The 18,331-nt window shown below is 42.6% G+C and overlaps 1 protein-coding gene across 2 annotated transcripts in view; it reads right to left on the bottom strand.

Annotated features, from left to right (window-relative positions):
• Positions 1-2,108: 2,108 nt before the first annotated feature.
• Positions 2,109-18,331, bottom strand: part of NALF1 (NALCN channel auxiliary factor 1) — a 338,973-nt gene continuing 322,750 nt past the window's right edge. The window contains exons 2-3 of one of the 2 annotated variants that reach the window (XM_081003219.1): positions 18,105-18,276; positions 2,109-7,379 (exon numbers count right to left, since the gene is read on the bottom strand). In XM_081003219.1, the coding sequence (XP_080859345.1) occupies positions 7,087-7,379; positions 18,105-18,276 (465 nt within the window). In that variant the 3' untranslated portion in view covers positions 2,109-7,086. The remainder of the gene's footprint in view (positions 7,380-18,104; positions 18,277-18,331) is intronic. The other variant, XM_081003220.1, reaches the window with a different exon arrangement.

The raw sequence follows: 18,331 nt of genomic DNA, 5'->3' as shown, positions 1-18,331 counted from the left end.
GGAGGTGAGGTGGGGGCTCCTTTAGACTTCTCCAACAAGGGGGGCAAAACTGTGCACCCCTCAATGGAATAGTGTGACAGAGCCTGCACCTCCCCAGCTGAGTCGCTGCGATCCCACTCCTGCTTGCATGCTGGGGAGCGGGAGCACTTCAATGGAGCCCCCACCCTGCCACTGGCTCATGTGAGCCGGTGGCGGGTTGGGGGCTCTGTAGAACTGCTTGGCTGAGACAAGGGCAGTGGTGCGCTCCTCAGCCAAGCTTTGTAAAGAAGCAAGGTGTTATGTACTGAAGTTCTCACCCTGGGCCAGCAGGGGGATACTGTAGATAGTTTTCACTCAGGTCCACATATGCAAATAAGGGATTGAAAGTGACGTTCAGTGATTGGATAGTTACAGAAAATGGTTACTGTTGCGTTCTAGTGGAGCTCTATGTAAGCAGGCTGGCTGAACCCTTCAGTTCAGTTCTGTTCTGGACTGTGAATAAACAAGAGCTGTTTGAAGAATTGCTGTGTCATCTGATATGTTCACCCACAACTTAACACAAGGGATCTCGCTTGTTTCTCCTTCTGCAGCGGTATGAGGGCAGAGCACGATGGCGATTTCACTCAGCGGTATATCGTTGGTGAAATTGTCACCGCTCCTGAGTCCCTTTGCCTCCAGCGCCCGGCTGCTGCTCATTTTTCACTCTGGGCGCTGGGCGCTGTTAGCAGAGAGACTCAGGAGGCGGAAGTTTCACCCATGATATACTGCAGAGTGAAGCCGTCCTCACGGTCTGCCAGGCCTAGTGGGGATAAGGGAAGGAGCAGTCACAAAGATTGGGCAGGTGGAGGGAGGAAGTGGAGTCACTTCCACCACGTGGTTTGAGAGGGTGGGGATGGGGACGGGGTGTGTGCATCAAGCGCCGAGAGTGGTGGAAGCCAACAAAGATGAATGACCACTGTAGCTGCTGCTGCTTTTCTGCTGACTGAGAAAAACTGCTCTGCCTCAATGCCAGGGGAAGGTAGTGCCCTCAGTGCCACTGAGGGAAATCAGCTGCCCTGGTCTCCCTCAGCATGCCGGGTCAAAATCATTATTGCGGTGTGATTTCAAAACTGATTTTGGCCAATATATGGAAAAATCACAGTGCCAAAACAGGCCATAAAATTTGTGATATTGCCATGCAGAAATGGCAACAATTTAGTAGGGGGTAGGCAAGAGATGGGGCTGCAGACCCCCTGGGTGCATTTCCCAGACCCCCAGGGTTCCCCAGACTCCTAACTGGGAACCACTGTTAAAAACAGATCCCATATATATATATATATATATAATATATATATATATATCCATCCTTTCCTGTTTGTCTTCAGTTTGACAGGTTTTACCAACTCAGCAGGGGCTACCATGACTGCAGATTCTATTGAAAATGAAAGTTACAGTTATTTGTTGATTTCCCCCCATGATAGGGAATGGCATGGAAAACATCCGAATCAGTTTGGAACTGAAGTGAAATGGGAAACCTCTGAAGAGGTCCTAGTCAAATTGAAGGCTATTTTTACAAGACGCTGACTGAATCAGTGTCTGCACTGTATCTTGTGGTCAGTGCACACTTTTGATAATCACATCCTCCTAGATTTAGAATGCTTGCAACCAAATCTAAGACCATTAGCTACCTCCACTGCAGGCCTGGATGACGTATAAGCATGAATGTGTAACTGCTTAGAACCTGCTCAGAAGCTTTAGTGACTAAGAGGCATATAAATAGCTACAGTAAATAAAGAGGCATAATTATCTGGAGCAACTGCAAGGAGTGGTTATCGCAGCTTGATTGAAATTTTACCTCAGGGAGAGAGTCAGAACTGGACCTGTCGCCTCCTTGGTAGGTCTGCAACTCAGGAAAGAAGGAAATCTTCAGCCTACTCCAAATTTAATTATTTGTTAATATTTTACTTTTTGAATTTGGTATTTAAGGCCTGTGTGCTCTGAGGGAAAATGCAGAAAAGTAGCCTAGGCGAGAGAATTTGTGTGGAGGCCACTGATGGCTTGGGAGAACTGTTGGGTCAGCCCTTGCCAGTAGCCAAGGAAAACCCTGTGTGCCCTGAGCAGAAAAATGAAGAGAAGCCCAGACAAGGAAATTCATTTCATCAACTCATGGAGAGGCCACTAATGGCCTAAGACAACTCAGCTTTGCAACATTTTATTTTAAAAATACATTTTAAACTATAACCCAGCCAGTAGGCCTTGCATTTTTAATGTTCTCCCGTATCACAAATTGCATCTGAAAGCCCCATCGGTTTGAAACATGCCAGTTGTGTGTTCCTGTTCAAAGACCTCTTTGGTTCAAGGAACTTTGGGTGGTGGCCTGCAATTGCAGCATTGCCTGGGTAGCACAGTTGGTTAGAGAGTGCTGCTGATAACACCATGGTTGCAGGTTCGATCCCTGCATGTGAAAGCTGCATCTTTCTGCATTGCAGCCGGTTGAACTACATGATCCTCAGGGTCCCTTCCCAACTCTGTGATTTCTGTGAAATCCTTGAAGGCATGTTCCGCTTTTATGGAACTGTCTGGCACTTTAATGTATATGCAGGATAATGTGACCGATGTATACTAGGGCATATACTGGGGCTGTAGCTCACTGCTAACTGCTTTGCATGCAAGAAGGTCCCAGTTTCCATTCTCAGCATCTCAAGGGAGGGCTGGGAATGTCCCTTGCCTGAAAGGCTGGAGAGCCGCTTCTGCCAGTCAGTGTCAACAGAACTGAACTAGATGGGCCAGTGGTCAGACTCAGTAGTTTACCCTACGTGCTTTACACAATCAAGGATCCAGGTGTTGTTATCTCAAAAGTTCTTGGCAGCCTTTGAAATAGGCAAAGAACTTCAGTGGGTTTTGCCCCCACTGTCTTTCTCTACTTTTATTCCATCCCATGGAAAGTGATGTCGAGAGCCCCTAATTCTGATCGTGTTCCCCCTGCCCTCATTTCACTCCCTTGACTGGATGGAGTGAAAAGCAAACAGTACCAGGAACCAGAAAGGACTCTGTTTTGTCCTCTTGCTATTCTCAAACTACTGCATTGGACTATATCACACAATATAGTCAGTTACACTTGCTACCTCCTCTGTGTTGTTGTACTGGGCAACTCCTGTTACCTTTCAGTGGTTCTATGCTTTTAGGAAACTATGCATGACGATACTTTTTTGGAAACTTTTCAGCCCAGCTCCATTATCCCGCAGAGTCTTTTGAAGTTGACGGTGCTCTTGTACCACTTGTGGGTCTCAACCTTTATTCCACTTTTCATTGGTGTGCGGAAGGACAGCCTTCAATAGCTATTATTTGCAAAAAAAAAAAGTATTCTATCTCTTTAATGAAAGGAAAAGTCAATATAATGTATTCTCAAATGTAAATGCAATAAGGAATTAACATATAGCTCTGGTTGTGATCTATGACATTTGGCTTTGCAGTATTCATATATTGCACAAACTCTGGAATTTTCCCGGTTTCAGAAAAATAAATAAATGATAAAACACATTGCGGTGGAGGGGGGAGGGCAGGGAAGTCTGGTCTATATGACTCTGAAATAGATACCTCTCTTTTTCTGCTTTTAAAAACACATGAACATCATTTATCCTGAAGCCGGTTCTTCATCATGTATGTCCAAGTCATACAGCACAAGGAGAAATGGAACAAGATGGCGGTTACAGTGGCAAGATGCAAATTTATTCGGGCAAAAGTAATAGGTGCACAATATCAAGCATGCTCAGGTTTGTGCCAAGAAAACTGTTTACGGATGAGGAATGGATGGGATGAGCTTTTTGCATCATACATGATTAACGGTTCTCTGAACTTCCATTAGGAAATCTATGTGTGATTTCCTAGCTGCCACTAAGAAATGATACAGACCACACTGCTGGAGCAGAAATACCCTGGCTCAAATGATAACGTAACATCACAGCAGCAGTTTACCCGGGAACGTGATATTCCTTAAAAATAAAAATAAAAAATAAAAAAATGAAGGAAATAGACTGAAGGGGGGGGGGGATAGTGACAGAGAATTCACAGACCATGTTGACTGCAGGCACCTATTTGGAGTGTTTCATTACGTCTTTAATTAAAATGGTTTGTGCTTCCTTTTTCATTTTACTCATTGTTTGGCGCGCTCTCTTTTTTTTTAAGCATGTGAATAAAGTTGCCACTGTTTTTCTCCAGCTCTCTCTATTTCTCTCCCTCCTGGTGTCATCGCTTGAAGCCAGGGAGCGTTAGAGCTGTGTTTTTCCTCTCCCCTTGAAAGCACATTTTAAAAAGGGAAAAGGGGGGGGAAAAGGAAGAGAAGTAAAGGGAAGGGAAGGAAGAAGAAGAAATGTTCCTTTCTGGTATTCTCTGCAGTTAGGTCAGCAGGAGGCAAAATAGGGTCCCATTGAGAAGAACCAGCACTTTTTCATTAAATGCCACTTTAAATGTGGGACGAAGAGAACTCGCTACTGTATTAGGGCAGTGCAAAAAAAATAAAAATAGAACGAATGAGTGTCTTAGTCCATGGGTGAACCAAAATGATAATGCAATGAATGTCACAGAAATGGATGTTGTTGAATGGCCTTTGCACAGCAGAGGTAGATCAAGGTTTATAACAAACTGTTTACTGACCATTTACGTTTAAGATCAAGAGAAGAGGTCAGTTGAACAAGAGCTCACCTATGTGCTTTCTTAGTCGCGCGACTCTAGCAAACTCCCTAAAGTACTGCAGCCCAGCTCCCTTATTGCTGCATTACTTTTTTTTTCGCAACAGACCAAGATGTTCTTTGAAATCTACATTCCACTATCGGTTAAAGCTTTCTCTCCCCCCACCCCACCCCTAAATTTTCAAAGTATTTCCACAGTAGAGTTATGAGTATAATTCATATGAGATGTGCTCTTCCGGGCTGGGGGTGGGAAAATAAAAGCACCATTTTTAAATGCCAAGTAGAATACCTGTGTGTGCACATGTGCAGTAAGGAGGGGAGAAGGGTAAGGAAAGAAACTGAAGCTGAATAATTCTGCATTTTACGTGCTTTTTTTTGTATTTGCACAGGTCATTTTAAGATCCTCATTCTCAGTTCATAGCAAAACACTATCAAAACAAGAAGTCTTGCAAAATAGTTGAGCTTATACATCTTAAACAAATGCATTATTTTAACCTGCTAAAGCAGTAGGGATTTTTTTTTTTGATTTTTTTTTTGTATATATCTATATATATTTTTTGCAGAACTTCACAAACCATAAAACATGAATAAAAATGCATTATCAACACCGCAGTGATGAACAGAAACGTTTTCTTGAAAGGGCCAGGGAAGGATGGGGTTTTTCATAGCTAGAAAGTAGATAATTGGTTTGCTAAGAGAATATTTCCTATCTTTTTTTCCTTCATCTCTCAGCTACACAGCAAACAGCTCTAAAGTGCACTTTCCAAGTGTAGTTAGAGAACAGGAAGGAATGAAAAGTTTTTTTTTTAAAACAGCCCTTATTAACTTTTCCTTCCATTTATTCTAGTGTAAACTCTAAAAAGCCTTTTTAAAAAGCAAGTTCTCAGACACTCAGCAGCTGATATGATTCTACAAAGAAAGAAATGGGGGAAAAAGACAACTGGATTATTCTCACTCCCTGCCCCGCTTTGACTACGCAGCCCAACATGTTAAATTTTATTGCACACTCATGGAAATGGTTTATCTATTATGATGATTTTTTTTAAAATTATGTTTTCTTTTTCAGCTGTGCTAACGTTTAGTTCTGCCTTCGCCCCCCCAATGTCCTCGTCTGCCTTTAGTTTCAAGGGGAATTTCATTAACATGTCATACTTAATAGATTGCGGACAGTTTCATACAATGGGTTGCTGCAGGAAACACACGCCTTATACCAATGTTCCCACAACAAATGTGTGATGTGGACGAAACACAACTGCTTCTTTAAACACCAGTATACAGGCATCTGGGAACCCTGGTTGGGGGTCAGAGATTTCCAAGAAATGTTGCTATTTAAACTAGGTTGGGTGTGCACTCATGTGTGATGTCCACACATGTGTTTTCTGGGGGAATTTGTGGAGAGATAATCAGAAACTGGTAAAGGGGAAAAGGAAAGTCTTTGCTTTTTGCTGAACCTCTTTGCTCCTATAGATTATACTGACACGTGCTGCTCGCATGACTGCGGCGGAATTAAAAAACCGTAATTCACAATGAATGCCAAACTTCTACCGCCACTGTGAAGGCCTCTCTCACCTAGTCATCTTTGCTGAGCTCTAAACATGGTTTTGCATGCACTGTCTTCCGTCCCAGGCTGCTCCTGTTCAACTGACCAGTGAGAAAGGACTGGACTTCTTTGAAAATGGGAATTGGAGCAACAGTTTGTTATAGGTTTTGTTACGTTACAATTTCACTGTCCCGATTCCACCTTAGAAGGAGAGCACTTCTCTTTTGCCTCCCCATCTCCTCACTTTGGGTTCCAGTCAGGTGACTTGTGCAACATGGGCAGAGGCTCATCTGAATCGTGCGCCCATTCATTGTGATTACACAGACGGAAAAGCAAGCGGGCATTTTCGGCTTTGGGGCACTGGAGAGGAGAAGGAGAACCTTTTTTTTTTTTTGTGGGGGAGTAGGGCCGTTTAGGGGGCAAGGTTACTGTTGTTGTTTTTTCTAAAAATAAAAATTAATCCATTAGTTAGTTATGCTGTGGAACCACAGCAGTTCTTTCCTCTAATAGAAACTGACAAGACATAAAAGACAGAACTATTGGATGAACACACACAATGACTAGAAATAGATAAGACAGTGAAAAGACTTAGTTTAGCTCTGAGAAACTGTCCAAAAAATAAAATCCTGTATTAACAAGTGCAAAAACAAAAGAAAGAAACTCCAAACATTAAAACACAGTGTATAAAATGGTGTGAGAAATTTAAGTCACCAGACAGCCTTTTAGTCAATAAAAAGCTGTATTTGATGTGTCCTTGTTTGGATTGTGGCCCTTCTGCTGAGTTTTACCCAGAAGGCCTTTGGAGGATTGAATGGAGGGCAAAAGGACCCAGTCTCTTGTGTTTGACTGCAGTACATGTGGGCCTGCTGTAGGCCCATAGGAGAAGATGAATTGGATCTTTTATTCCTCATTGGTTGAATTATCTTCCAAAGTTGTTATGCCGCCAAAGCCCAGTTCGGTTGAGTTCTGTGCTGCTGAGACTGTTAGTACTGTATGTAAGAGAATTAGTACGAGAACACACAGTTTAAGTCTGCTGTTACACAGTCTTGATGCTGATGAAACTGTGAGTGATGTCCGGTGACACATCGAGTCACTTGTTTTTATAGTCCCTTTGGATTGGTTATCTGATAATAGTCCCCATCTGACATCACAGCATTCTGGTTCTGCATTGGTTGGATAGTTGTCATAGAGCCCTGCAGGGAGGGGAAAACAACAGTAAGTGAATTCTGGTGACTATTTCACACTATATTCAACTAGAAGGCTTATTGTAGTGTTACTTGATACGTATTATTGTATAGCTATTATTGTGTTGCATTGCTTTTCTGGTGCTGCAAACCATGCTATAATTTTCTTTATAATCAAATGGTTCACGACACAGTCTATATGGAAATGCGTCAGACAAAGTCAAGTTAGTAGGAATAAAAATAATAATAAAACAATAGATTCCACCCACTCCATCCTCCTTAAACAAACTTTTGATTCTGTAGCTGCTTCATGTACTGACTATTATTAGTGCTGCTCCTTGTATCTATGCTTTTTGCTGCATAATTTGTGTTCGAATGATTGGATCACTGTTGCTTTTACGTTTGCTTTCTATTTCCAAGAGGAAAATGAAATAAGTTTTGGTCTTGATATTATTCAGAAGATCACTTCACCTGCCACACCTATCCACTCATGATTACTGTTGTCAGGTATAGATAGCCACATAGAAAAGTGTTGCATGTATGGACAAATTTGTGCATGTGAGTTTTTAAAATAGGCTTGGGACTGATGCACATCTTATTTTCCTAACTGCCTTAAAGGAGGCTTCATCTGTGATTGCAAGAGCCTTCATGGTGGCAGATGATATAGATAGATGATAGATATTGCAGAAACCAAAGACAGAATCACAGAATTATAGTGTTCCATTAGGAACTTTTCTGTGTAGTCTTAGGGCTCATCCATGCTCCTCTTTCTCCCATGATTTCTAGACACGGGCCTGGTCTTTTTTTCTTACGCTCTGCCCCTTTTGCAGGAAAAGGTGCAGTTTACTGCTGAATTGAAACAAACATCAACCAGGTTTTCTGAGTAGTGGCATTTGTTCTGATTCAGCAACAAACCATGCCTTTTTCTGGGGAAAGCTGCAGGAGAAAACAAAAACCTCTAGAAATCCAGGGACAAACAGAAGAAATCAGAGGACAGGGGGAAGTGTGGATGAGCCTTAAGCCTTTTTTTTCCTTCTCGATTTTGGCAGTTCCTCCCCACCCCCGTTATATTTTATTCGGCTTCAACATTGTTAACATATACAATCAAAACCCAGTTTCATCTTCTGTCTTATTTTTGTCGACTTCCCATTTCCCATGGAGTTGTTTTTCCCCTTTGGTTGCACCCTATCTAATTGCTTCTGTTGCTCAAATCCTGCTCCCGAGTTCATCATACCATAATATTTCTTTAAATAATCCAAAAGTGCATAAATTATTCCATAAAACACTCATCATTAGGTTCTGTTAATTTTGCCAGTTCTGCATAGTCCATTATCTTACTTATCCATTCTTCTTTGGTGGGAACTTCTTCTTCCTTCCATTTCTCTGCATAAAGAATCCTAGCTGCTATTGTTACATACATAAACAGCTTTAACCATTTCTCTGGGTTACCTCTACCTCTATAATCCCTAACAGAAATACTTCAGGCTTTTTGGGGAGGGAGGGTATACTCATTCCCAAAATACCCTCGCTCTCATGCAAGACCACCCCTTCTTTTTGGCAGTTTGAACCCACTGGTGATGTAGCTTCCAATTCACAATATGTTCTTTTATGAGTAAACGAGTTCACAGATGATTCACCCCATGCCTAGGAGTATTAAAGTAAAGGGGACCCCGACCATTAGGTCCAGTCGTGACCAACTCTGGGGTTGCGGCGCTCATCTCGCTTTATTGGCCGAGTGAACCGGCATACAGCTTCCGGGTCATGTGGCCAGCATGACTAAGCCGCTTCTGGCGAACCAGAGCAGCACACGGAAACACCGTTTACCTTCCTGCCAGAGCAGTACCTATTTATCTACTTGCACTTTGATGTGCTTTTGAACTGCTAGGTTGGCAGGAGCAAGGACCGAGCAACGGGAGCTCAACCCGTCGCAGGAATTCGAACCGCCGACCTTCTAATCGGCAAGTCCTAGGCACTGTGGTTTAACCCACAGCGCCACCCGCATCCCTTTTCCTAGGAGTATTAAGAAGCTGCTAATAAGTTACTGATTCAGTCGGAACTATTCACAGTTGAACCTTCTATACCACTTTACGTTACGTATGATTCTGAGCATACCAGCATGGAGGAAGAGGTTTTAATGAAATAAACGGGGTTGATTTTCAAGAAAACGTGCTGAGGATTTAGGTGTACTTATTGCTCAAAAGCCGCTTGAGGAAGTACACTGTTGCACTTAATTCACTCCAGTGAACGAAACCAGCTGATGCGCCAGAATGTTAGCCTTAGGGCCGCGTAGTTGTCACCATCTGTTTATAAGGTAGTAAAAGTTCCTTTTCTTGTTCATTCCACTTACCTTTACTTCCTGCAGATAGGCAACAATAAGCTGGGGGGAAGAGTCCAAACATTTATTTAAAGCTACCTTCTATTTATTTTTTAAAATTACTGTTACATAATTTAGAGCTGGAGTAGGCAATGAGGCCAGGCAGGATCTACTGGAAAATCTCTGGGTAATTTGCGGTGGTTCAGCAAAAGTTTCTGATTCCCAGTGGTTAGGACATTACATTGTGCGGGCGTTACTTTATAGTCAGCTTATTGGTGGAAGTAGCTATTCAACAGGAAAATGAGAAGTAGACTTTTGCATAAAATCATTGTAAGATCTATTCACTTCTGGTACTGAGAGCAAATTCCTAGACTCAAAATGTGGTATGAAGTACAGTGGTACCTCAGGTCACATACGCTTCAGGTTACAGACTCCGCTAACCCAGAAATATTACCTCAGGTTAAGAATTTTGCTTCAGGATGAGAACAGAAATCGTGCAGCAGTGGCGCAGCGGCAGTGGGAGGCCCCATTAGCTAAAGTGGTGCTTCAGGTTAAGAACAGTTTCAGGTTAAGAACGGACCTCCGGAACGAATTAAGTACTTAACCCGAGGTACCACTGTACACTGATATATAATTCTAACCATATGTCTTTGGCACCTGACACTAGTTAGGAGATACTGGGGCTCTTATTAAATATGACAAGTCTGAAGAGTGCCCTGGCCTCCTACAAAGTATTGAATTTGGACTTATGGTGGTTCCACTCCCCTTCCATGAAGCCGCTATATCTTTTAGGATGTTAAAGAAAATGAAAAAAGGGGGTTAATTCTCCATGAGCTGGCAGAAATGTCTGTTTGCTGCGTCGCTCAGCAGCTACTTTAGCACTTAGAAAAAAGAAAAATTATTTTCCTACAGGCAGGGTTGTTTTTTTCAGCCAGAACCCAGTTCCAACAACTCTCAGTTGGATGCCATTGCTATTACAGTGGTACCTTGGGATACAGACGCTTCAGGTTACAGACACTTCAGGTTAAAGACGCCACTAACCCAGAAATAGTACCTCGGGTTAAGAACTTTGCTTCAGGATGAGAAAAGAAATCGTGCGGCGGCAGCGGGAGGCCCCATTAGCTAAAGTGGTACCTCAGGTTAAGAACAGTTTCAGGTTAAGAACGGACCTCCAGAACGAAATTAAGTTCTTAACCCGAGGTGCCACTGTATTTGCACTTTGATGTGCTTTCGAACTGCTAGGTTGGCAGGAACTGGGACCGAGCAACAGGAGCTCACCCCGTCGCAGGGTTTCGAACCGCCGACTTTCCGATCGGCAAGCCCAAGGCTCAGTGGTTTAGACCACAGTGCCACCTGCATCCCTATTGCTTATTACCCCATCCCATATAACAAAAAGCAGGAAGTCGTTCAGTTGGCAGAGTTGCAATTCATTTGATGTAATTTAACTTGCTGCTGTCAGCTCTCGCCTTGATAGTTGACTGGAGAGGCAATTTTTTTTTAAAAGGCAATATTCAATAAATAGTTTCCAATTTATCATAAAGCTGTCATATTGCTTTTATATCAGCATAACCTCATGGCTTTCCTCCCAAATAATGCTAAGAGTTGTAGGCCCTCTGCCATCCCCCCAAAGAGCCCCTATAGTTTTCAAAGTTTCCTGGAAAGAAAAATGACTATTAAACCAGTTAAGTTGTTAGTGTAGCTTGTACCCTCTGAATATTTCACAGTATCTATTGAATATGGGTTGAAATGTTTATTGGTCTCCACTAGGTGTCCCCAGTTACCTATCATTACAAAAAATATAGCAGTGGTAAGCCATGCATAGTTCACAGAATTTGAAACACAACAATTAAATATCAATAGCACTTTGCTACAGCATTTGTGCAGTGTCCTGCTCACTGGCTGTAAAAAAACTTTGAGACTGCAATCTATTGGCTCAAATTCCAGGAGATGAGTTTAATGTTAAAAGCCAAGAAATCTTTAATAAAAATACATTAAAAGCCTTACATGGACCACAATTATCAAAATGTTTGATAAATATGTGCCATTATTATTGCTGTTGTTTTTATTCATTTTCATCTTTAAACTGTTTAGCATGGTTGCACTGAGACATATCTTTGTTTTATATTAGAGCATATGACATTCAACAGTTACATAAAATTAAAATAACAATAAATACTCAGATAAATGTTTATGAATATATGTTGTATCAAAGTGTAAATACCAAAGGGAGCAAGCGAGGCAGAGGTAACTGCAAAGCGTTTGAGGCAGGTTGCAATTAATTTATCTTATGTAGACAGCCCTGGTTCCTTACATGGCAAGTGTGCAAGAAATGAGGCTTTTTACCCAAGTAAGAGATTTTGCTACATATTCCTCTTGAAAGCTTAGCTAACTGGTCAATTGAACTGCACTTTTAGGGAGATGGTGCGTAAGCTCCCAGGCAACTTCAGCTTCCTCCATATACCAAAACATCAACAATACACAGTAACAATTTTGGTATATTGTACTTGGCCACAACAGAGACTGAAAAGTTCCGTGTGGGAACTTTTATGTGGACCAATGTCTCTTGGCAAAACAATCAACAGAGGGAATCTTTAGCAGAATTGATGTTTTGGAAAAGGAAGTGTCTGCTTTGAATGCCATAATTGGTACACAGGTTGTGTTAGTGGAGACAGGAATTCTGACTGTAGCCCCACAGACAGGACCTACCAAGCTGAAGTTGGCAAAGGTTTGAAGGTATATCAAGACGGGGATAGGTCTGAGCTCTCTAGCTACTGAATCTGATTGATGTCATTTAATTGTCCCTATCAGGATTTGAATTCAACCCAGAGACCTGTTTTTACACCAATATGAACTCAGGAGATGGACCAAATTCTTTTAGAAAGCGGTTCCCAGATGTTCTACCGGTGGTCCTTCAAAAGTGGCCAGTGAAGAAACCCACCAGAATAATGAAAACAGAATCTGAACTGCAAGCAGGAATTCAAGCCTTCTTAGTAGGGGCTTCCCTGAATGTAGGAAATGGTTTACATTGCAAACATCTGTCTAATTGTGATTAGAGAGGCAGTATTGAACTAACCTTTCAGGAGCCATATGTATGGGATAAATTTTGGTCTCTAATTCATGATTGCTGATTGGAGGAGAGCTGTTAATCGAATTAAAATGTTGTTCAAATAACAGCCCCACCCCCATTGCAAATTAGATATTGGTTCCATGTAATTGTTAGAAAAGGGAACTGCAGTCTGGAAAAGGCAACTTGAGAGGAAGGAGCAAGAAATTCTTGAGCCATAGCTCCTGTCTTTGTCACCTATCTTAATAAAATCCAGAATGGACAAGAAAGGAATATTCATTATATTGGCCTGAACGTAGGTATTGGATGAAATATGCCCAGGTTAGAGGCCCAAAATTCCTAGTCTGTTAGCAGTCTATTTTTTAGAAATCAAAAAGGTCTTAACATACTTTCCTGGAATCTGGCATGTTGGGTGCATAATAATTTTTTTTGTTTGCTCCAGCAATATGATATAATATGTTTGCAAGAGACTTGGTCTCATGCACAGAATACTCCTCTGCCTTACAGGGTTATAAATATTTTAGCCAGGCAGCTGTTAGCAAATCATAAAGGGCCTAAGAAGTAGGAGCTTGGATACCTTTATATTATTTGATTCGGCAGGAGATTTTTTGATAGCAGATTTTGGAATTCAAAATAATTACGGTTTGCCGGCACAAATAAAAACTGAATTAGGAACCCTGTTTTAGTGTATAAACAACTACCTTCCCCCTACGGTCACTGACCACCAAGATTTGGTCAGATTTAGCATCCCTGCTGGGGCAGATCAGCCATAAATTCTCCACAGCATTTATACTTCTTTGCAGGGATTTCAATGCCCGAATTGTTGCAACTTCACAGTGCCTCTTGCTACTTTTAGGCCTAGGCTATTTTACGAGCCTCTCATTGCTCTTTGGATAAGAATTATAACACACCAGGCCTGTAATTGTTGGCATTTGTATTCTAGCATAATTTATATATCCTTCATAGGAGTCCTGTAGACATTTCTGTGAATAGGTGTGTCAGTCTAAACCTCTTCTATGGTTTATGGCATAAGTAAGAAGGTTAATAATAATAATAATTTATTTATACCCCACCCATCTGGCTGGGTTTCTCCAGCCACTCTGGGCGGCTTTCAACAGAATATTAAAATACAATAGTCTATTAAACATTATAAACAGGGCTGCCTTCAGATGTCTTCTAAAAGTCTGGTAGTTGTTTTTCTCTTTGACATCTGGTGGGAGGGCGTTCCACAGGGAGGGCGCCACTACCGAGAAGGCCCTCTGCCTGGTTCCCTGTAACTTGGCTTTTCGCAGTGAGGGAACCACCAGAAGACCCTCGGCACTGGACCTCAGGTTGACATGAGATTCTTCATAATGAACCTTGCTTGACCTTGGTACAAGCCTGATCCCAGCCTTGTCTCCTGAAAGACATTCAGGCATACCCCAAGAGTTCTCCATACCTTGGATAAGGGTCAACACATGCAAATTTACCGTAGTTGCCAAGTACAGTCCATTCAACTCCTGAATGGGGGCCATTAAGGAATTTGAAGGGAAAGCTCATATCTCCTTTTTTTAAATAAAAAAGTGATGTCTAAGTGGTCACTCTACATGCGTATCTCCCCCCCCCCCACAGTTCAAGGCACCAACAAAATACTTGAAGGGAGAGCAGGCTAACTCATGACACTTAAACAGAGTTGCCCTGTTAAGCAGAGAAGGGGGAGAAAGATGCAGTTCCAAAAACAGCCTCCTCTTTACTTCAAAAACGGAGAGATTTCTTCTCTCCCAGGAACCAGAGTGATCAGAGGCCTGTTAAATAAGCCCTACATTTTTCCCCCTCCTGTTTCAGACCTGCAGGCAAGAAGAGGAGAAAGCAGCTGAAGACCAGCCAACCAGAACTGCAGGCTGCCACTTCAGACTCTTTCATGCATAAGAAGTGCAAAACATTGCCACCTGTGGAGAGCACGACGACTGAAAAATACGAGGGGTCAACTGCAATCTGTGTATTGTTATGTGTTTATGGCATGAGCCCTCTGGTACTATTTTCAGAGAAACTCTTATTATTGAATGGTGATTTGCTGCTCCTGTTGATAACACGTAAATATTAAATTGAACGGGAGAAAGAGAGATCACAAGGTTGGGAGCACATGCTGTCTATGTAAGGCCATTTCTGCTCACCTCACTGCTTATGGAGTGGGAACTTCTCTGTAGAGTCCATGTTTGAAAATGGAAGAAAAGCACATCCATAAATGTTCATGGGACAATTTACTCGGTGCACAGAACTAGTGATTTGGTCAGAATTATAAATGCTGCTGATGTACAGTCACACATGGTCTGAAAAACCAAGTGTGGGGAGAGTGCTATTCCTGGTGCCTTATATCTGCTCTCTACCTGAGGCTGTTTTTGAAGACCACCTTGCAACTGGTAGCTATCAGGCTAGATGGGATCATAGGTCTTTAAAAGCACAATACAGCCTGCCATGAGTTACTGAGGGTGTTAGTGCTGGCATACAAAAAGCTTAAAAGGCTTAGGGCCCAAGTGTCTCTCCTAATACCTAATGCCCCCTTGCTTTGAGGCTGGCAGGAGAGGCCCTCCTGACCAGCATGGTCTGGTGACTTGAGACAGGGCTTCTTCTGTGGCGGCACCTCAGCTGTGGAATAATAATAATTTCTTATTTATACCCCACCCATCTGGCTGGGTTTCCCCAGCCACTCTGGGCAGCTCCCAACAGAATATTAAAAACACAATAAAGCATCAAACATTAAAAACTTCCCTAAACAAGGTTGCCTTCAGATGTCTTCTAAAAGTCAGATAGTTGTTTATTTCCTTGACATCTGATGGCAGGGTGTTCCACAGGGTGGGCTACTGAGAAGGCCCTCTGCCTGGTTCCCTGTAACCTCACTTCTCACAGTGAGGGAACCGCCAGAAGGCCCTTGGAGCTGGACCTCAGTGGGGCTGAACGATGGGGGTGGAGATGCTCCTTCAGGTATACTGGGTCAAGACCAAATGCACATCTTGGGAAAGAGCAGTTGCCATTAATTTTTAAACATGTCAATTGAAGACATGCCTGTTCACTGGTCTTTCAGGAGGTAAAATTTCATTGAATCTAACAGTGTAATTATTGTTCTTGTTGTGCTATGCTGATGTTTTGTTCTTGTAGTTTTTAGATTTTTAACAATTGTATGGCTGTATTTTTACTATGATATCTCAGGCACCTCAGCCTTCTTTGCAGACAGAGCAAAGGAGCATCAAGGTAAATAATAGTAACCACCTGGGATAGCAGATCTCTGTGTGGGTCTTCCTCCTACCACTTTGGGATAGGTAGTCCTTGTACATACCAGGGCTAGGCTGGTATTTTGGCTGTGGCATTTGTGCTGACTCCAGGTCCTTCTGCTATGTCAGACTTTGCAGATTTCTCTGGGCTTGGTATGGGCATATAAGACTCCCTAGTATATATATGTATTAGCTGTGAATGTCTAAAAGTGAAGAATAACTTATTCTGCCCTGCATGTTCAACAGAATTAATTAGCCATGATATTGTATGCATATGTTACAGTTAATAGCAGTGTCAAAAGCAAGCATGATAAAAGGTTCCTGTTCAATAATTAATTATTCTCCCTGCAGTATTGCAAAACCTAGAATTTCTCCTCCTTTAATTATGTTAAGGAGAAGATGTGACCAAAGTCCCTTTTTTTCCATCAGGAATTTGATGTGGTAGCTTAGTGAGTTATAGAAAGTATGCTGAGCTCAGTGTATGCGTTCTACACACAGAAGGGGCACAGTATAATTCCCATCACCCCTAGCTAACAGGACCAGTGGTCAGGGATGATGGGAATTGTAGTCCCAAACATCTGGAGGGCCAGTTTGCCTGTGCCTGGCCTAAAGGATCTACACTGGCTCCAAGTACAGTGGTACCTCGGGTTAAGAACTTAATTCGTTCTGGAGGTCCATTCTTAACCTGAAACAGTTCTTAACCTGAGGTACCACTTTAGCTAATGGGGCCTCCCGCTGCCGCCACGCGATTTCTGTTCTCATCCTGAAGCAAAGTTCTTAATGCGAGGTACTATTTCTGGGTTAGCAGAGTCTGTAACCTGAAGCATCTGTAACCCGAGGTACATTTCTGAGCATTGTTCAAAGTGTTGGTGCTGACCTTTAAAGCCCTAAACAGCCTTGGCTCTGTATACCTGAAGCAGCGTCTCCAGCCACATCGTTCAGCCTGGACACTGAGGTCCAGCTCCGAGGGCCTTCTGGCAGTTCCCTCACTGCAAGCAATGAAGTTACAGGGAACCAGGCAGAGGGCCTTCTTGGCAGTGGTGCCCTTCCATCAGATGTCAAAGAGATAAAGAGCTACACAACATTTAGAAGGCATCTGAAGGCAGCCCTGTAGCAGTTTTTAATGTTTGATGTTTTATTGCTTTTATATGTGTTGGAAGCTGCTCAGAGTGGCTGGGACAACCCATCCAGATGGGCGGGATATAAATAATAACATGATGATGATGCAGGACCATGAGGGCACTCTCCCCTCTGTCTCTTTCTAGCAACTGGTATTCAGAAGCAGAACATAGCCATGAGGGGGAATAGCTATTGATTACTCACAACAGTGAAGTTGGGAGCTAAACAGGTCTTAGACAGGTGAACCATTTCGCCATTTTTTCAGCTGACAGGCTGCATGAATGGCCAGCCTGACATGCAGAATGCAAAGAAATGTGGTCCTTTGTAAAAAAATAAAATAGGAAGTACCTACGGTGAGGTCATAGTGCATTATCAGCAATATTAGCCCAGCAATCACCCAGGAATCACCATCACTTACCAATGTGAGCAGGGGCACAAAGAGTGGAACTGCCAAGCTACAGTGGCAAGAAGTGGCATTGGGTTATGCAGTTCATGAAAAAAATAATTAGGTGGGAGAAGGAACCCAAGAGCTCAACCAACAGCATGAGAAGCTCTCTCAAGAGCAACTGTGGCTTTTGAGCAGGAGGTGCACAGGAGCGCTAAAATAAATTATACCCAATAGAAAGAGAACAAATAAGATTAGCCTGGCATGCACTTGTATCTGAGAACTGTAAGTCAACAGAGAGAGGGGGGTGGGTGAGAAGTGGGAGCTGTTCAGACATAGGGCTCTTGGGTAGAAAGGAGGAAGTGAGGAATTTCTGTACCACCTGATAGAAGTGGAATAGCAGGGTGACGGGGAAGCAGAAGCACAGACAAGGGCAGGTTGTCCCCAGCCATACCCACCCACGGGCATGTTGCTCTCAAGCTTCCTTTGGACACCATTGCTTTACAACCTTTGAAAGCCTTTGGGAATGACTATACTTTGCCGTATCATACGGTGGTGTGTTCAGAGAGAGATGCCAAATAACGAATGCTGAAATCTGTCCTACCTGTACAGATGAAACTGGATAATCCTCCATAGATGACATCATCGTTGTCTGGTAATATAAATGGACACCTTGTCTGAACCTCCAAACAGTATTGCTTGCAAGGAATTGTGTTGTTGCAGTGAGACTGTGTGACTTCAAAATACTGGGAACAGAGCCAGGCTTTGTAGACAGTCTAAGGAAGAGGTGGGGGAGAGAGAGAGAAAGAAAAGAATCAGACATACAGATGA

Source organism: Podarcis pityusensis (assembly GCF_964106645.2).
Source record: "Podarcis pityusensis genome assembly, chromosome: 4".
Classification (NCBI taxonomy): Eukaryota; Metazoa; Chordata; class Lepidosauria; order Squamata; family Lacertidae; genus Podarcis; species Podarcis pityusensis.
Note: the sequence above shows the minus strand (reverse complement) of the source record. Positions and strands in the feature narration are given on the sequence as shown.